Source organism: Lynx canadensis, chromosome D4, assembly GCF_007474595.2.
Source record: "Lynx canadensis isolate LIC74 chromosome D4, mLynCan4.pri.v2, whole genome shotgun sequence".
Lineage (NCBI taxonomy): Eukaryota > Metazoa > Chordata > Mammalia > Carnivora > Felidae > Lynx > Lynx canadensis.
In genome coordinates this window covers 24,003,132-24,024,177 of record NC_044315.2, presented here as the reverse complement: position 1 = coordinate 24,024,177, position 21,046 = coordinate 24,003,132, and the positions used below count along the sequence as shown (strand labels likewise).

Sequence of the window (21,046 nt, the reverse complement as noted above, 5' to 3'; positions counted from 1 at the left end):
TTTAGAGTAACAGTGTACGCTCTTGCCTGTAGGGTTGAGATGTGCTTTCTGGAAAGCCCTGCTTTCTCACAGCGTTCAGGAGGGGATTGGCCCTTCTTCTTTGGCAGTTCGATTTCCCTTAGTTAGTCTCTTCTCTGACTCTGTGACCAGCAAGGTTCATCTGCTCCCTCCTCAGCATGGACTTCCTCAGCCAACCTCAGATCCAGCACAGAAGTCCATATTCTCTTCTCCTCTTCAGCTCCCACTGAGTCCTCCTTCTCTAGGCTCTGGCCTCCTTTATTCATTGATGCAACATCTGTGTCAGGTCAGCTCTCTGGTGCTGCAAGGGATATGGAGGCTGATAGGGTAACAGGGAAGGTAAACATTCACAGAAAACAGTCCACAGAGCTTCAGATGAAGTGTGGCAGGGGATCTGAAGGGAAAGATTTCTTGCGGTTGAAACAGGGCAGGCTTCATGGAGGAGGTAACTTTTGGGAGAGCCTTGACTGATATGCAGTGTTCACTTTCTGAAAGAGCTTTTTATTTATTTGTTTGTTTTGAAATTTATTTTTTTGAGAGAGAGAGAGAGAGAGCATGCAAGCAGAGGAGCAGCAGAGAGAGAGAGGGAGAGAGAGGAATCCCAAGCAGGCTTCATGCCATCAGCAGAGCCCAGTGTGGGGCTCATTCCCATGAACTGTGAGATCATGACCTGAGCCAAAACCAAGAGTTGGACATTCAACCAGCTGAGCTACCCAGGTGCCCCAGGGTTTACTTTCTAGATAGGAAAAGGGTTTTGATTTGATCAGAGAGCAATATCAAAGTACACTTTGACCAGGAAGGGATGCATGTGTTTCCAAACCCTTTTTTAGTCTTAAAATTTGAAAAAAATGGTTAAGGAATGGGATGATGTGAAATCAACCAAAGTGACGTATTTGATCTGAACATTGTCTCCTTTGTTGAAAATTTATGTATTACATGTTGAGCACTGTCGAAAATATTTGAGGACAGTGAGCACCTAAGAGTGCTTAGAATATGAGCAGGTTGAAGGAAATGAAGTAGGAAGTAGAGTGGTCATAGAATTGATCCTCAAACCCAGAATTTTCCTGTGAATAAAATGAGAGAAACTAATATGCTTGAGATTATCTAACTTTCTTGGAATTGTATTTTATTGTCTGACAAATTGCTTTTATTATATATGTGGTCCTTGAAATAGTTCTACTCAAAAAGTTTTAAAAATAAGGTTATTTCTAAAACATACACACATTGTATATACATTAAGGCAAAGAAAATCTTTTGATCAATCTTGTGACTGTTAAAAAAATTGTGTAAGTGGAATAGTTAGTTTTGGAAAATACTTCAGCACTTTAATCAGTTACTTATTCATCTTATTCATACTACTACTTCTCGTACTTCCACGAAGAATATATCTTTCTTCATTGTGGTCTTTTATGCTTTTTCTGCGCCATAAAATTGTTTGTGATCTTCTTTAGAGTTCCACTTTATGATTATTAAATTTGAAATTATTGACATCAGCATTGAGGCTTCTTTGAAGGTCATCATGTTTTTAACTGAGAAAACATTCTCTGTCTAAGCGCTGAGATACAGTCATAGAGAAAATTCTGCCATAAGCTTAGAGCAAATTCTGATAAATGGCAGATATTCTCAATTGTATTTAGTTTTAGTATGGAGAAGTGTAAATATTGACATACGTAAATATTTCCACCCTTGATGGTCACAAGTTCTATGCCTTCTGTCTTCAAAGTACTTTCAAAGTACTTTCTTTGACAAATACTTTGACAGATTTCTTAAGTTTTACAAGATAAGACTTGTCAGATGAGTTGTCTCCTATTATGATTCTTAGGAATGTTTTTCAGTACTGAGATGCTCCAGAATTGTAGGCCTTTTCAATTTCATTTTATTTTGGTACAGAGTATAAATTTAATCAAGTAAAAATAGGAGGTGGAGATATTCCAAATCATAATTACGGAATTTTAGAATTTAATTTGTGCAACATTTGAGCTCTTAATCTGTTTAGTTCATCAGTGCCTTCCTGTTTTCAGGCTTATTTTTCAGTGAATTCGAACCTCTAACAGCTACAGAAGCTGAAGGTAGTTTTTGTAGCTCCCATTGTTGACTAATTTGATAAAAGTTTTCCAGCAGCTTTTGAACAAAATGTAATGCCAACTTAGGGGACAGGTTTACAAAAAAACCATAGGATGATTTGTTAAGTAGTTCTTGAAAGGTTCAAATGCTTCCAAAACTTGAATGATGATAAGCCACGAAAAAAAGTAATCTCCACAAAAATGTTTAGATGCTGTAATGATATGTGTGAATATATTTGAAATTCTGATAGCTACAGCTTCTCTTTCAGTTGGTAAGAATATCAAAGCCTGTTTGGGTGCAGTCATATGCACCACTGACAGTTCCACATGTATTTCTACTCCATACATTTCTTAATTTAGTAAAAATTTAATTTTTAACTAAAAGATTTTTACTAAAAGTGCTTTCGTTTTATATTGCACTGAATTTATAGTCACATTTGTAATGAGTTTGGATGTTTTACCTTCAACAAAATGAACTTCCAAAAGCTTTACTCTGCATGAAGTGGATGGAAAAAACAAAATCAAACCATTATTGGAATTAACTCCACTGATTTTCTTTTAGAAGCATTGATGACACTGATCTAAAACTGGCCTCATTTATCTCTGCAGAGTTCCTTTTCTGCTAACCAGAGACACATAAACACTTGTTGCATCACCATGTGCATTTGTACAAGAAAACTTGGAAGTGAAAATACACAGAATCAATTTAGAAAGATAGTCTTTTGATCTAAGGGAAGGGTCATGCTTTGCATGCTTTCATTCTGCAGCTGCATGAATGAATTGTAGACCCTGAACAGTTTTCTTAAAAGATGTAGATGCGGGGCACCTGGGTGGCTCAGTCGGTTAAGCGTCAGACTTCGGCTCAGGTCATATCTCACGGTTTGTGAGTTTGAGCCCCGCATCTGGCTCTATGCTGACAGCTCAGAGCCTGGAGTCTGTTTCAAATTCTGTGTCTCCCTTTCTCTCTGCCCCTCCCCCTACTCATGCTCTGTCTCTCTGTCTTTCTCAAAAACAAATAAACATTAAAAAAATTTTTTTAAAAAGATGTAGATGCTTTTAGGAGATTTGTTATTTATTATCTTCTGGATTTCTTGTGGTTAATGGTATCAGTCTGGTCCACCATGGTGGAGGCTAAATGTTGACAAACTTTTTTTTTTTTTTTTTTTACAAAAACTTCTTTTGTTTAGAATGTTTTTAGATTTACAGAAAAGTTGTGAAGATAGTACAGAGTTTCCTTATAACTTGTACCCACTTTCCCCCACGATTAACATCTTGTGTTGGTATAGTGTACTTGTTAACAATTAGTGAACTGGTCCTGGTACATCCTTATTAACTTAAGTCCATACTTTATTAATATTTCCTCAGTTTCTCCCCAGTGGACTTTTGTGTTCCAGCATCCCATCCAGGACCACATTCCGTTTAGTTGTTATATCTGCATCGGTTCCTCTTGGCTGTGACAGTTGGCAAACATGATGAGCAAGTTACACATTTATCACCATCATTTTTGTAGAAAGGAGATTTGGTACTTACCTTTTTAAAGCATGAACCTTTGTTTGTTCTTTGAAGTCATTGCTGCTAGAAGGGTTTATTGCAAAATGTAAAGTCATTACCATTCAATAAAATAAGTTATACATGTAAGTTTTACTAAAATGGTTCAGTTACAATAGCAAGAGCATTCTAGTTACTTTCTGTTGCTGTGGGGCAGGGTGGTCCGACTTCTGTTTTCTGTACCAATTTCATGTACACTGTGCCTTTAATTTCCTAATTTCCCATTGATTTGGCCACACAGCCGCCTGGCTGCCCTGTGCATCTTGCAGGTAGTGGCACAATAGGCTGGTTGCCCGGATGGCCAGCAGGGCAGCCGTCCCCAGCCTTTCTCCACCACCATCTGAGATCCACAAGAGTTACCTGTCTATAGCTTCTCTTGTCTGAGCCTAATGTGTCTTATCAGTGAGCATTCTGTTCCTTAGTCCTGAAAGGAAAGGCTTAGTTACACTGTGTCTGAAAAGGATCAGGAAAGGAGAGATGGGCTTATCACTGATTGTCTTCTGATTTAGCCATCTGTTGGTGAGAAGTTTCTCCACTGCACGGGTGGGGTATGTCACACACCACTAGGTGACAGCAAGAGGTAAAAGGGTACAGATCCACAGCTCACCCTGGCTTATTGTAATGCAGCTGTTAATAACTTCGGTGCATAGTTAGTACATAGTTTAGTAATAGTTACCTACTGTTAATGTAGCTTTTTGATTAGCATTTATCCAGAATTTTCCTTTTTTTTAAGTCAAGACAGAATACAGGACAACAGGATAAACTGAGATTGTCCCAGGCAAACCTGGGAAGGTGACAGATGTCTTCTAAAGGAAAATTTTGAATAGGAACTGATGTGGCACTCTTTTATTTTCTCCCTAACTCCCATCTTTCTTACCAAAACAAAGAGATTTTCAGTGAAAATACACCAGCTTGCACTAACATTACTGGATTATGCCTACATTTAACTTGATGCCAGGTAAATTGATAGAAGAGAAATACTGGGGGTATGAACGTGCAAGGTCAGTACTCTTAAGTAAAGAGGTATGTATTCTCACATACACCTGCACACATGTAGAGCACGCTGACAATGTGATATCCATATATAAAAAAAACTGTTCTGCACCTAGGGGCAAGATGTGAACGAAGGCCCGCCCATTCCCTTGTGTATAGAAAGCTAGGCCTGCATTGCCCCGTGCTCATTACTGTGCTCAGGGCCTTCTGTTAATAGACTTATACAGGGATCAAAGGAAGGTCCATTGGCCCTCGGCCTGTTTGTGTAAATAAGGTTTTATTGGAGCATAGCCAAGCTCATTCATTTATGGTTTGTCTATGCCTGTTTTCATGCTACAATGGCAAGGTTGAGTATTTGCAATAGAAATCGTAAATGTTTTCTGACTGGTGCTTTACAGAAGACTTTTACTGACTCTTTCTTTTGGAGCACTTGGACCCAATTCCAACATGGGTGGGGGCTGACCTCTGTACCCCCTCCCCCACCAAAACCAAGCAATCCTTGAACACCAGCAGGGTGTTTAAGAATTCAACTCAATTCTGACAGTTGGAGATAACATCAGATGCCACAGGTTAAGGGTTCATCCCCCATCCCCACTGCAGATGCCAGTCACAAGCCCCAGGCTGTTACCTGTGCTTCTGACTGATTGGGTTTCAATTAATTCACTAGAGAGGCCCACAGAACTTGGGGAGACACCTACTTAACATATACCAGTTTATTAAAGGGTATGACATAATATGTATCAGCCACGTGAAGAGATACCTAGGATGAGGTCCTAACCAAAGGAGATTCTGTCCTCATGGAGCTTGGGGCCCACCTCGGTGGCACATGGAAGTGTTCTGGCTTTCCCTAAACATGGAAACTCTCTGAAAAGGAGCAAAAACATGTTCTCTTGGGTTTTTTGGAGGGTTCATTACACAGTCATGATTGGCTAAATTGTTGGCCATTGGCGCGTCTCCTCTCCCTGGAGGTCATGGTGTGGGGTGGGTGGGGCTGAAAGTTTCAACTCTTTAATCCTATGGTTGGTCTTCCTGGCAACCAATCACTGCCCTAGGATGGGATCCAAAAGTCACCTTCGTTAATAAAAAGACTCCCATTTCACCTTTATGGCTCTGCAGCTTTTCAGGAACTGTGGATGAATACCAAATCTATCTGAGAAATGTATTTTGGTCACCCGAGTGACCAAGTATATATTTCTTATGAATCATTATATCACACGCCTGGACCATAAGCTTTGCAGACTGACCTCGGGCATGACCCAGTTCTCATTTTTTAGTTTCTTCGGCACTGGCACCCATAAGACAGCAGTTCTGTCTGTGAGGTTTCCACATCACATCACTTTTTCCCTTTTGGCCTCTTCCCAAAACACAACCCAGAAGCACACAGGAGATAACCCCTAGTTCTTTTTAATGCATTGGGGTAGAGGAGTCAAGAGCAATAACAGACCATAATAATGGCCAACATTTATGGATTCCCTGCAGTGTGCCTGGTACAGTTGTGTGTGCTTCAGTAGGAGTTAATGGTCACATTATGTGGTAGGTTCCATTACTGTCCTCGCTTTATGTCTGAGGAAACTGAAGCTCAGGAGGTTAAGCGTTTTGCCCTGGGTCATGAAGCCAGATGTGGTGAGGAAGCATTTGATTTAGCCAGGCCATTACACTTCCCCCACGCACTATTCATTCATGACTGAGGCAGGCCTCAGCTGTTGGGAGCATGCCCTCCCTAAACCTTTAGCACAGTGCCTCTTGCTGTTTCTGTCTTCCTCCCTCCATTGGTAAACTCCCAGTAACTAAATGTCAGTGATTTCAAATAGGAAGCAATTTACAATTTGAAATGTTTCTAGACTTTGAATCATCTCCCAGGGAGTTTCCATTTTAAAATCTTTGCTGGAATGTTACCCATATAAGTGCTTAGGGAAGTAAAATACTCGTCAGGGTGATGGGAATCCTGAAGGAATTTTATCCGTGGGAGATGTATTTGGGAGGGGGCCTGGATGAGGCACTGGTGGTTGAACACCCAGACTACATCATCCTCTGCCTGAGCAGTAGCAAAGCAGAGCCAAGGAAAGGCCAGGCCAGTGGACTGGCTTGTCTTTCTGTCTGTGGGATGGTGGGACCGAGTTGAAGAGATCATTATTTTTTTTTTTTCCCTCTGGAAGGGAGAGCCGGAAATAATTTTGTAACTGAGTTAATGTTCTCACCTTTTGTGAGAACACCAGCGGGAATCACTTCCAGTCAGAGGCGGCCGGCTTCAGGCGGTTAGTGGGCCGAGAGGCACACCCTTGTCTGGAGAGAGAGACATGAACTTCACAGAGAGAGCTAATGCTGCCTTAGGGCCAGAGCTGGATTTGGCTGTTGGAATTTATTTTCTAGTCATTTGGGGTTTATTCTGAAATGTGATGTACTATGTAATAAGAGTACGTTTTGAAGTCAGTACCTTTTACCTAACTTGTGTGGGGGTAAAAGGATAAGCCTTTCCACTTACTGACCAAATGACAGTATGGGTGGTTCAGGGCATCCAGAGAGATCAGCTGGTGTCACCTGAGTAGGAATATACCCATTTTTATTACCCCCAAAGAGAAATAAAGCTATCTGATTTTAAAATTATTTTTTATTTATTTTTTATTTTAGAGAGAGAAAGAGAGAAAGCAAGTGGGATAGAGGGGCAGAGGCAGAGAATCTCAAGCAGGCACCATGCCCAGTGTGGAGCCTGACATGGGGCTCGATCCCATGACCCTGGGATCGTGACCTGAGCCAAAATCAAGAGTCAGATGCTCAACTGACTGAGCCACACAGGCACCCTGAAACTATCAGATTTTTTTAAAAAAGATTTAGTTTTTAGAGCGATTTTAGGTCCATGGAAAAATTAAGAGGAATGTGCAGAGATCTCCCATATACCCCCTGGCCACACACTTGCCAACTTCCTCCATTTTCCAGAACTCCCATCAGAATGATACATTTGTTACAATTGATGAACCTACATTTATACATCATAGTCACCCAGATTCCTTATTTTACATTAGGGTTCACTTGTGTACATTATGTGGGCAAAGGTACTGTGACATTATTATGGTACAGAGTATTTTCATTGCCCTAATGAAATACTGTCTCCAGGTTTTACCTTTTCCAGAATGTCATAGAATTGGAATTAATATGTAATCTCTTCAGATTGGTTTGTTTCATGTAGTAATATGCATCTAAAGTTCCTCAATTCTTCTCATGGCTTCACTGGTCAGTTTTTTAGTGTTGGGCACTATTTTGTTGTCTGGATGCACCCGAGTTTATCCACTCACCTACCCAAGAACATCTATCTGGGTTGCTTCCCAGTTTTGGTAACTATGACTGAAGTGGCTATACGGATTCATATGCAGGGTTTTGTGTGGACATAAGTTTTCAACTCCTTTAGGTAAATTGCTAGATTGTATGGTTAAGAGTACATTTAGTTTTCTAAGTAACTGTCAAACTGTCTTCCCAAGTGAATACCATTTTGCATTCCTGCCAGCAATGAATGAGAGTTCCTGTTGATCCACATCCTCACCAGGATTTGATGTTGTCAGTGTTCTGGATTTTGGCCATTCTAATAGGTGTTGTCGTGGTATCTTTTGTTTTCATTTGCATTTCCCTGATGCCAAATGATGTGGAGCAGTTCTTCATATGTTTATTTATCATCTGTATATCTTCCTTGGTGAGGTATCTGTTAAGGTCTTTGACGCATTTTTTACGTCAGGTTGTTTGTTTTCTTACTGAGTTTTAAGGGTTTTTGAGGGGTATATTTTGGATGACACTACATTATCAGATGTACCTTTTGCAGATATTTTCTCTAGTCTGTGGCTTATCTTCTCATTTTCTTGGCACTTTCACAAAGCAGTTTTTAATTTTGGTGGAGTCCAGCTTCTCAGTTCTTTCTTTAATGGATTATGCCTTTGGTGTTGTATCTAAAACTTTGTTGCCATACCCATGGTCATCTAGGTTTTCTCCTTTCTTATCTTCTAGAAGCTTTATAGTTTGGCATTTTACATTTAGGTCTGTGATCCATTTTGACTTCATTTTGGCAAAGGGTATAAATTCTGTGTCTCTGTTGGTTCTTTTGTAAGAGGAAGCCCAGTTCTAGCACCGTTTGTTGCAAAGACTCTCTTCGCTCCATTGTATATTACCTTTGCTCTTTTGTCAAATATCCATTGACTATATTCATCTGGGTCTCTTTATGGGCCCTCTGTTCTGTTCTCGTGATCTGTTGGTCTATCTGATCAGATTTTACTTGTCTATAATTTTACACATCCTATGGCAAAGGAAAGTAGAAGTTCATGAAAACTTCTGAAGTTGTACATTTCTGGATTCAATGACAATGGACTTAGATTTACCTTTATCTCTACAAACTTGTTTCAAAGTCCTTTGCTTAATTACCTGCTTCAGCCAAAATGTTGTGAAGATGGGAATAGTAAAGATGCATGCTTGATTAAGTTATCACTTCATTTTAACACTTCCGCTGGATTCCTACTCTCTCAGTAACTGCCCTGCACCCCCACCGTGTCTCTGCTGTGCTTTCAGGCCCTGTGAGGTCCTCTGGCTCCTGCTAACTTCTCAGGCCACATCCACATCTGATGCTGCTGCTGTCCCTCCCCCACTCTGAGCTGTCCAGTCCCACCAGCTTCTTTCAGTTATCTGCTCCCTGCCCCCACCTCTTCAGCTTATGGTTACAGGTGCCTGGGACAGGCCACCATTCCCTCACTTCTTTCCTACTTTCTGCCTAATTGAGATCTACTCATCCCTCAAGTAATCCCCTAAAGGCTGGTCATGTTCACCTGTCTATGCTGCCAGAGCATCTTGTACTTAACCTTCAAATGAGGGAAGGAACTCAGTCTGTTTTTTAGCATTTTACTTTTAGGATGTAGCATGGTGCCCCTTGCATGGCATGGATATTTTAATTTCCCACGCTCATATATTAGTGTCATAATGTCAGTTTTCTTATGGCAGTCGCTACTGTACAATGATGCAGACATTGGTACTTAATGCTGTTAGCTTTTGGCAACAGCAAACTGTTTGGGCTTTAGATCTGTTTAACTTATAGTTTGAATGAATAGGTTAGCTCCCTATTTTAATGCTTAAGGGAGCAAGACTTGGAATCTAATGGAGTCTTTTCCTAACAACCTTATTGGATCACTGTGTTCCTTCGTGCGGAGTGGTGTTGTCTGTGCTTGGCTGTTCCCAGAGGTGCCCTTATTATTATTTTTTTTAATGTTTATTTATTTTAGAGAGAGAGTGAGTGAGCACACAAGCAGGGGAGGGGGAGAGAGAGAGAGAAATTGGGAGAGGGAAACAGAATCTGAAGCAGGCTTCAGGCTCTAAGCTGTCAGCACAGAGCCCCACAAGTGGCTTGAACTCACAAACTGAGACTGTGACCTGAGCCGGCAACCACCTGAGCCGCCCAGGTGGCCCCCAGAGGTGTCCTTAGACCAGAGGTGTGCAGACATTCTAAATCCCAGCTCTACTACATTACATACACATAAAGGTAGATATAGACGTGCTCTTCTAAGTAAAGTGTTAATCCTGTGAAAATATGTGACCCTTTAAAAATTTTTGCACATCTTAAGCATACCTGTTTTTCTTCCAAGTTCATGTAATAGCCCTTTCAGCTTCAGTGGGAATATTTGTGATTTAAAATGCACATTTCCCAAGATAATTTTATTTTGGTTTTTATTTTTTATTTTCCCAGGGACAATTTTAAAATTCTAAGTTGTGAATTTTTCATCAGTAATTAGCCATCACCGCTGTCCTTTTTTTTTTTTTTTTAAACAAATGATCTTGTAGTTTATCAGACAAGGAGATGAGTAGGCTCAAGTTTTAAACATCTAAAGCTGGTTGACAATTCAGTGCGTGTTTTTCTCTGATCTGATGTCTTTCTCAGCCTTTCATTTGATCTCTTTCCTTCAGACATAAATTAGATTACTTTTAGTGTTAGGGGCTCTCCCAGCACTGAAGTGCAGAGAGCATGTTTTGTCTTGGCTGACTAAAGCATATGATTCGACTCTCTGTTGGTACCGAGTATTTGTCAAGCACACCTATAAACAGGTGTATGTGGTACTTGTGAATCCAAACGTAATTGCCTGAGATGAGTCCCTGGACTTAACGAATTAAAAGAGCTTCAGGCTTGTCACCACCGGGCACCACACTCAGCACCCACCTGTGCCACCCTGGGTTGGGCCAGAAAAAACCAGATCTGTGTGTGTGGCATTGTGCATCCTCTGCTTGTTTAACCTTTGATGGCAGGAGCAAGGACACTAGGGAAGCCAGTGACTGTGGTACTCTTAGCAGACTAAAGATCGTCTTGGCACCAAATAGTGGCACCAAGTCTGCTGAGCTGAAGAACCCACATGTGTTTAGCTGCCTGTGCGCGGGGCACGGCATTGAAAGCTTGCATAGAGGGACCAGGTATCATCTCTTGTTACAATAAGACTTTTTTTGTCTTTGTTTTTTTCCATGAGGTGTCAGAATTGCCAGGTACTTTCTGGTGGCTGTCTCAGCATAATCCAGGTGGTTCTCTGGTTTCACAGATAGAGACCAAATGAAGCACACAGGAATATGGGGGGCGGGGGGAGGTCGGAATGTGCCTTATTGTCTCCTAACGTGCTTTCCCCAAATAGCTTTAGGCAAACCAAATTTTATGAGATTATCTCATTTTAATCTTAGTCATGCCTTCCTTCTTTAAAGGAGTCTCTTTGTGATGTGGACAATCCCTGCAGCGATAATATACATCCTCCTGCAAAGTAGGTTTTTAAAAATCTTGGTATGTTAAATCTTCTTCATGCCCTTGGGACCCCTGAAGACCAGCTCAACGTCTACTCTTGGCACGAAGAGCTAGTTTCTCCATGGGGAGCTGGACTCGAGCCAGATGGGCTGAGATGGAATCCTGGCTTTGCTATCAGGACAATGCTTACCTGTCTCTGCCTCAGTTTCCTCTTTGGTAAACAGGATACTAGTGGTAACTTCCTTATAGGGTTGCCAGGAGGGTTGAGTGACTAGTACATAATAAATGCTAAATCACTGCCTGGACTACATATGGAAGGTGCTTAGTAAGTATCTGCTTCGGTATATGAATGCTTCAGAAGAGTCTTTTGTTTCCTTGAAAGAGAGTGGGTGGTGGTGGTAAAGACTTAACCCTGGTCATAGAAGCTTTTACGTAGTAAATACAAAGCTAGCACGGAAGAGGATGAGGAAGTAATTTAATCTGGAAGAGGATGATTAAAAAAACAACATAGGAAACTATAATGCCAACTTTTTAAGTTCAAACTGACTGTAACAAGTTCCAAGTCATAGTGGCTTGGAACAAACTTGCAAAATACAAACTTATTTCTTTCTCACATGTCATTCAGATTAAAGTGGTCAGGCAGCCCTGCAGGGCAGGTGACCTCAGTGTGGGGACTCCAGAATCCCAGCGCACTCTATCCTGTGTCTTTGCCATATTAGAGTTCTCCACTTAAACTATGAGGATGAGGAAGAGAGATGGAAATAGGTAGAGGAGTGGGAAGAGAGGGAGAGGGAAAGGGGGTGGAAGGAGAGACACAGAGAGAGACAGACAGACAAAAATGAGTATAAGCTGAGGATTTTATGAAGGATTTTAGGGAATAAGCCATGAAGTGGCAAACACACCATTTCTCTTCCCACTCCATTGATCAGAACCAGTCGCATGGCTCCGGTGTAGTTGCCTGTGGTTCTGGGAAGTGACTTCTCCCTGTGTGCCCAGTAAGAAGAAGCAGGACAGATGAGCATTCCAGTAGTCTGTAGCATGATGGTTAACTATAGAACCTATCTTCTGATGATGGCAGATATTTTCTAGAATTGATCTGTTTGTATACTTCACTGTAAACCATCCGAAATTCTTTATAATGTCAAGACCAGCAAAGGACTTGAGAAGATTTAGAAATCATTATGTGTCTTTCTTATTTTTGAAATTTGCAGAAAGCAGGAAATCTGATCTCTGCTTCTGAACGTTTTATTGTGCTGTTAGCCACTAAACAAGGACTCTAGGTGACAGTATCTTAATGGCCATCTCTGACAGGCAGGTCCCTATTAAGGAGAAAGTTTTTATGTTTTGTATTCTGCTGGTGATCTGTAAATGACAAAAGGCAAAGAAGTTAATGATCCAGTTATGCACTGAGGTTGCATGGGACAATATAAGAGTATTTTTTGTTTTGTTTCCTGCTCTAGTAAGTACAGCTCACTATTGCAACTAGCATTTGTACTCTGCTCTGATGGGAACGGTGATGACTGCTTTCTGTCTTATATCAAATAAAGTGACTTCATCCTGCAGGTTTATTAATAACATTTCACTTGAGCAGTTCTTTTGAATCATAATTGGCATCTACACAGATTGAACAGTTTATTTAAGACCTAGGGGATTTTATAGCCACATGGGCACCCCTTGAGGCCATGCTTAACTAAGCTTCTAGGTTAATATATACCTCAGATTTTTCACTGTTTCATAGTTCAGTGGATTAATTTTGAATCCCATTTCTTCTGCAAGGTTCAGATGTCTAACACAATTGGGAAGCAAAATAGTGTTATGGTGGATCATGTGGTCTTCAGCCTCAGACTGGGGTGGAATCCCAGCTCTGTCACTCAGTCACTCAGGGACTTTTTATCGTTGGCTCTGGTTGCCTACGTATCTCTAGTAACAAATACCAGACTGGGTGGCTTCAACAACCAAGGTTTCTCACATTTTTGGAGGCTAGAAGTCCCAGATCACGGCGTTAGCGGGGTTAGTTCTTTCTGAGGCCTGTCTCCTGGGCTTTTAGATGGTCACCTTTCTGTGTCTTCACAGGGTCTTCCTTCCTTCCTTCGCGCACCAGGTCCTGAACTTGAGTCAGGGGCACCGCAAGCCCCCCTGACTCACTCCTTTATCCTCCGGCAGGCAGGCTGCCAAGGCGCATCAGTTTTTCTTTTGAAATGACTCTGGAGTATTTGTCTTTTAATAAAAGTTAATGACAAATAGAATTGTCACATATAAATATATATGAATTTATATGAAGTAATTTTTAATGGACTATCAAATAACAGGTATACTCACTCTTCTGATCATAAATGCTGAAATATGTCTTATTAGAGATTGGTGGAACACGTTATTAATCGGTTTAATGGTTACCTCACTTTTTTTCTGTACATCTATTTTTTACCTTTCTGTTAAAGGAAAAAAAAGAAAAACAGCAGTAACTCCCTATCATTCCCTCCCTATGCACTGGTCTACATCTTCTAACACTAAGTCATGACCTTATAAAACTAAATATATACAGTTTTTATTTATCCAGTCATCCCTCAATAAATCCAGGAAAAAATGAGCTTGCTGTTCCACTTGAAAAATAATACGGAGAATAAGGCAACGGCATCTCTTCCCTCTCTTCCGGTCCTTCTATTGTTGCTTTTTTCTTTCTTGGTTCTTACGTATCTTATTCCTCAAAGTATTGTGAAAATTTGCCTTTTTATTTTTTACTCGGTTTAATTTAGTTTTTAATTTTAATTAAAATTTTTTTTTTTTTTTTTTTTTTTTTTTTGGCAGAAAGGAGCAAGTCAGTACCTTGTATCTAAACATCAACCTTGTGGAGCCAAGACTAATTCAGCCATACGAACATGTTATAAGGAACTTCATCCGCGAGATCAAACTGCAAAGCACAGAAATGGAAAGCCTGGCCATTGCAGTGAAGAGGTATTAGAACCTTTCCTTTCTCTGTGGCACGCGGGGGTCTTTTAACTGGCTCTCTGACCAGGTGGCACGTGGACTGAACTGCGCTGTCGCATCATGTTGTGGGTGGGCTTCCTGAGCCTCAGGAATCTGGAGCTGCCTAAACTCAGCCACCTATGAGGGCAGCTGTGTCGGGCAGTACTTTGTAGGGGCGGCCAGCAGCCCATCAGTAGGTCGCTGTGACCCTGTCATATAAACTTTTCAAGGCCAGTGATTCCATACAGACCAGTTCAAAGAGATTTGTTATCTTCTATCCAGCCACTCGAAACGTACGGGAAACTTTTCATCCAGAGAGGCAGACAGGACTCCCATTTGAAGCCTGGCCTCATCACTGACAGGTGTGTGACTTTGGGCAGGTTTCTGCATCTGCAGAATGAAACGATAAATATTCACATTCTCAGGGTGTTGAGATGCAATCGATGATGTCATGGCTGGAGCCCCTGGCACGGGCTTAGTGGTGGGACTCTTCCTCTCTCCCGCCCTCCCCGCCCAGCCTGAACTGAAAGCCAAAAAGCTTTAATCGCGTACTGTCATGCAGACAGTTTGTGTAAGCCATTCATCTTATTGGTTTTACCAGCAGCCCAGTGCAGAGAAAGAGCTTAGATATGTTACAATCCAAACATCAGCCTTTTTGCCCCCCCCCAGAAGGACCACAGTCCTTTGGCAGTAGTGGGAAAGAGGGCATGTTGTTTACCCTAATTCCTGGGTGTTCTGCCCCACAGATGCTCGTTGCTGCCATCTGTTTTACCGACATCTCCGAGCGTGCAGCACATCCTGCTGGTCTCTGCCAGAACTTGTGACAGCCTCTTTGATAGGATGTTCCCCATGTGCATGGAGGCAGGAGAGGGCTATTCCTCTGTCTCTTTATTCTTTCCTTCAAAATGATGATCAAACTATCTAGTTGACTCTCTGCAGTAAGTGAAGGGAATTAACGTATAGAAGAGTAATGTTTTAAAACATTGATGCTGGGGCGCCTGGGTGGCGCAGTTGGTTAAGCATCCGACTTCAGCCAGGTCACGATCTCGCAGTCGGTGAGTTCGAGCCCCACGTCGGGCTCTGGGCTGATGGCTCAGAGCCTGGAGCCTGTTTCCGATTCTGTGTCTCCCTCTCTCTCTGCCCCTCCCCCGTTCCTGCTCTCTCTCTGTCCCAAAAATAAAATAAACGTTGGAAAAAAAAAAAATTAAAAAATAAATAAATAAATAAATAAATAAATAAATAAATAAATAAATAAAACATTGATGCTAAGTAGGACTTTGTATAGTGCTGGGGTCACGCAAGAGTTGTACCATTCACAGGGGGTTTCTTAGAAAATTTTCAGTTCCTGACCCTGAACTTCTCCCTCAAGTTTGCCTGCTAGGGGCTTTCAGTAGGATGGGAGGGTGGTCCTCTGCATTCCAAATTCTGTAGAGCATTATGGAGCTGGGGGTGATTCACAGACACATGTGTTGAGATTTTAGAGTATCCAGTGAATACGTCTTAAAACAGACTAACTTCCCTGTACACACACACACATATATACACACACAGACTCACACAAAACCATGTGGAACACACACACACACACACACACACACACACACACACACACACATTTACATGTGACCTTTAAGGATGTTACCATGTAAACCCATTGGGGAAAAAAGAATGGGATTCTTAATGTTCTCATCAGCAGCCAGGCTGCTCTGCTCCTGTGGAGTGAGTGTGTCATGTGTGTTGATCTGTGTTAGTGCTTCTCTCCTTCCTGCTTCTGTGTTGTCTGGGTGGAATCCACAGTCAGGCTCTGCCCTAGCTGTCTGAGACCTCGCTGAAGGACTTACATGACAACTGTGCAGTTATCTTATGTTCTTACCTGAGGGCCATCCATTCCTCACCTGGGCTTTTGGTTGGGGGAGGGTCTCCATCTTTTCGCCCTGCACTTGGACCTGAAGAATGGTCCTAGTGTCTGGATGGGAGCCCTGGACTAGGTTAGAGTGGACAGTCTTCATCTCATTAGACATTTCACTAGGAGTTAGGAATTGCTGGAGGCAAACACTGTGTCATTATAGAGTACCCCAATTTACCAAAAAAAAAAAGTTGCTCAGAAATGAGGAGGCAGAAAGAACACATTCAGGAGCAGTCTCAGATGCCCAGATGTTTAGAAGGAGCATCTGGATATCTAGAAGGGGCAGTTGGAAAAATGGTCATAGAGGGAGAAGGGATATGTGGCTTGGCTGTTTACATTCCCAGAGTTGACCAAATCAAACCAAAGTTGCTCTGGAGATATGTAATTCCTAGATTTCAGACAGTAAGTATTTATAAACGAACCAGAAATAGCTGACTTTCTAAACCAGGTTAACATACCTTTGGACAAGCTGTAAGGTAAGGATGAAGAAAACACAAGCAGGAAGTAGTAGGAAATCATGAAAAATTTTATTCTGGGCCCTTCTCCCAACCCCTCAGTGTTCATTTGGAACTTGATATAGAAATTAAACTATAGCATGAACAGACTGTTAACAAGGAGTAAGTAAGTGGAAAGCGGGTAGGATGGTATGGCAGAAGCCTTCAAACTGGAAGATGGGAGGTCTTATTATATTTAGGTCCTGGTCTCTACTTTTTATTAACAGCATGTCATTGATCGTCTAAATCTCACGTGGCTGCTTTCAAGTCTCTCGTAATCTAGTTGAGTAGGCAAGGCTCATGCAGGATAAAATTTAGATAATCAGACCTGCAGCAGAGAGAGAACAAATGATACTTTTTCTAGGGTTTAATCTGAAGCCTCAACCATTGTAAAGTAGCAGATGTCTCCATACTAGACAGTTGCTCAAGAAAACTATCCCAGAACTCTTTTCAATGAAATGTTCCCATTTCTGACTTTTTGGCAAATCCGTGTGCTCTGCCTCTAGAGAGAGGTGATTTAGTGATGACATTAATAAAAGAAACAGAATTTTTCTACAATGTAAAGACCATATATCTGTATTCTAGAACTTTGGGAACTGATTAGAAATAGTTGTTGAGATTCCTTTTTTTTTCCCCTTCTAACTGTAGTACTGTGTGTTTCATAGAATAAAATTTCAAAATTATATCTAACCATCTGTTTGCCATGGGGTTCTTTTTTTGTCCCGAGTTGTCACTCAGTCATGGCAGTAAAAAGGATTTTCAGAATTTATTGACAGCTTCCCAGTGATTTGGTATCTTTATCTGTACTTTGCCACAATCTAGTTTAATACTGTTCTATCTAATTTATACCATTTATTTAATGTCTAGTTTTAATGTCATTTTACACCCAAATGGTCAAATTGCCAATCTCGTTTTATTACGTGGAAGGAACAGGGAATATTACTTTAAACGCCGGGTTTCTCCTCATCTGTAAAAATAGGGGTTGGAATAGCGGAGGTTGAAGTTTTCTCTGCATGTTGCGGTGACAAGGCGTGCATCCTCTTGAATTTCAGAGCCCAGGACAAGGCAGCCATGCAGTTGAGTGAGCTGGAGGAGGAAATGGACCAGAGGATTCAGGCGGCAGAGCACAAGACGCGGAAAGATGTGAGTGTGTGGGATCGGCCCCTTCTTTCCACGAATCTTGAGGGAGCACCTTTTGTAGACTGGGCACCAGGCAAGGTGGTGCAGCAAGTCCAGGCTCCGGGGGGCTCTCAGTGAGGGCAATTTTTGGTGGTGGTGGCTTTGTGGGGAGAGTAAGGAGAGAGAGAGAGATAATAAGTAATCAAATAAGGCAGATAATTTCAAGCACAACAAGTGCAGTGAAAAGCAAGTGTGGTAGACCGCAATGGGGAAAGGAGGCGGGAGGCCAGCAGCCTCTTTGTAGAGGCGATGTGAGAGCTGAGGCCTGAGGACGAAGGCAGAACCCTCTTTGGTAGAGGAAGGTGGCTCAGCTTTTATACCGTTGTCACTGACCATGTCCACTGCCAACTTTAAATGTAGGTTGTGGGGAAATTAAAATTCTCTCTGCAAACTTCAGTGTTTTATAATGGAATATACTTTTTTAAAAATTTTATTTATTTATTATTTATTTATTTTCTTAGAGAGCGAGAGAGAAAATGTGTGAGCAGGGGAGGGGGCAGAGAGAAAGAGGGAGAATCTTAAGCAGCCTCCATGCTCAGTGTGGAGCCTGGCGTGGGGCTCGATCCCACAACCCTGGGATCATAACCTGAGCTGAAATCAAGAGTCGGACGTTCAACTGACTGAGCCACCCAGGCCACCCCTAATGGGATGTACTTTTTATTCATCATAGGCACTCTTGTGGTTGAAAGTTGCTACACCTTCAGTGATTCCCGGAGACACAATAATTGTCTTTTTTCCTTATGTAATATAGTTAGGTGATTAATGTTTACTGAAAACAGAAAATAGATATGATGTATCTTTGAGGCTAACGTTCAGTTGAACATTCTATTTTCTTTTCCACTCATTTGCTCTGTTACCACTGAGAGGCAGCAGGGGGTAGTAAGAAGGCCTGAGCACTGGCATCTGACAGGCCTTAGTGTGCTTCCTGCCTGGGGTAGGTAGCCCTGGGAAAATAACCTGCCCTCTGACGGTTGTGGTTCCATCTTAGAATGGGGTAATGTCACCTACCTGCTTTGTGGAGGTTAAGCCTGATGATCTGGCTATGTGCCTAGCACCGTGCCTGAGGTATGGTGGGCACATCGCACCTGGGGCCTACCCGCTTTTTCCTGTTGCTTTGCGTACTTTGCCTTTTTTCACATTCTTTGCCTAAAACTGCTCTCTCACATGCATGACTTCAGGTCTCTTTGTTGTCTTATTTCTTAATGACATATTTAATAACTACTGGGAAGTCATAGTCAACTGAGTGAATGGCTCAGAATCCACAGGCCCAGCTTCAGTGCAGTGGGGATCCCATTCTTCTGTTAGCACTTCATTTGTTGTAGTCTAGAAACAGAAAAATCGTAAATTCTTTTCCTTTTTTCCCTCCGTCCGTTAATCTGTGTGCTCACTCCTGCATCGCACACTTATTGAGCACATATGCTATTCTGCTGCCAGTCTCCCTGCTTCTTCCAGCTAAGTACGGAACAGACATATTTGTTGTTGGTATTGGAGACCTTACCATGGCCCCCACGCCTTATAGCATCAGGTTTGGTTAATTATAACATCTGGCTCAGCTTAGCTCCCTGTGATTCTTCACCACACAGCTCTGGTCCGGCTTTGCTCCAGCTCTTTTCTTTGCCTGGGTAACCGTTGCCCCACTCCTTCCCCTTTTCCTGAACTTGGCAAAGTTTAGGGAAAGTCTCCTCTTCTCCTTGATGCTCTCTCCCAGTCCTCTGGCCTGTATTCCACTCTTCCTGACCTTAGCTCCTGTTGTATGTATAGTGGTATTCATTGCTTCAGTTAAATTTTTTTAGTGTAATGGCTTTCTTGCAGTATAATTGATATACAAGAAGCTGCACGTATTTAAAGCATAGAATACAATAATAGTGGGTATATCTGTATACTCTGAAACCATCACCGCAGTCAAGATAATGGGGTGTATCCGTCCATCTTGTGGGTTTCCTCACGCCCCTTCCTCCCTCCTCTGTCCTCCTTGCCAGGCCACTGCTGTGTATCTTCTTCGGTGAAATAGCTGTTAAAGTCTTTTTCTGACTTTTAAAATTAGGTTGTTTTCTTGTTATGAAGCTTTGAGAGTTCTTATATATTCTGATTTTAACATTCTCTCCCACACTGGGACTTGTCTTTTCACTCTCCTAACAGTGTATTTTGAAGAGTCGAAAATTTTCATTTTGATGAAGTCCAATTTGTCAGTTTCTCTTTAATGGATCATGCTTTTAGCATCTAAGAAATCTTCGCCTACCCCAAGGTCACAAAGATTTTCTGCTATGTTTTCTTCTGTACTTTTTTTTTTTATGTTTTATGTTCTACATTTAGGATCCATTTTGCAAGGTGTGGATCAAAGTTCATGGTTTTTTTTTTGCAGGTAGATATCCAGTTGTTCCTGTATCATTTGTTGAAAAGATTGTTTTCCACTGAATTGCCTTTGCACTTTGTCCAAAATTGGTTTACTGTATTTGTGTGGGTTTATTTCTGGGCCTGCTGATTTTCCCCATTGATTGCTTTAGGCCAATATTACATTATTGCTTTATAATAAGTCTCAAAGTCAGGTAATGTTAGTTTTTCAAAGTTGTCTTGTCTTGGCTATTTTAGATCCTTTAATTTCCATAGAATCAGCTTGTCAATTTCTAAAAAACAAAACAAAAACCTGCTAGGGGTTTGGTTGGACTTCATTGCATCCATAGATCAATTTGGAGAGAAATGGCATCTAAACAATAATGAATAATTTGGTCCATAAGCCTGATGCGTTTTCCATTTACTTAGGTCTTCTTTAATTTCTCTTAGCAATGTTTTGTAGTATTCAGTATAAAGATCTTATAAATCTTTCCTCAGATTTATTCCTATGTATTTGATATTTTAATGCTACTCTACACAGTGGTTGTTGAAGATTTCCATTTCTGATTGTGAATCTACAGAAGCACATTTGAGTTTTCCATGTAGATCTTGTACCCTGGAGCCTTTGTTTACCTTGTTCACACTCAGTAGCTTGTTTGGTAGATTCCATCAGAATTTCTAGGTAGATGGTTATGTAATCTATGAATAAAGACAGTTTTACTTCTCTTTACTTCTGATGTGAATAATCACTTTATTGATTTTTCTCTCCTTACTTGCAGTGGTTAGAAGAAGAAAAGTGGTGAGACAG

General features: G+C 41.3%; 1 protein-coding gene across 1 annotated transcript in view; it reads left to right on the top strand.

The window, feature by feature from the left end:
- RASEF (RAS and EF-hand domain containing) overlaps positions 1-21,046 on the top strand; it is a 76,925-nt gene that overhangs the window by 18,810 nt on the left and 37,069 nt on the right. The window contains exons 2-3 of the mRNA XM_030294113.1: positions 14,170-14,316; positions 17,781-17,871. Coding sequence (XP_030149973.1) covers positions 14,170-14,316; positions 17,781-17,871 — 238 coding nt within the window. The remainder of the gene's footprint in view (positions 1-14,169; positions 14,317-17,780; positions 17,872-21,046) is intronic.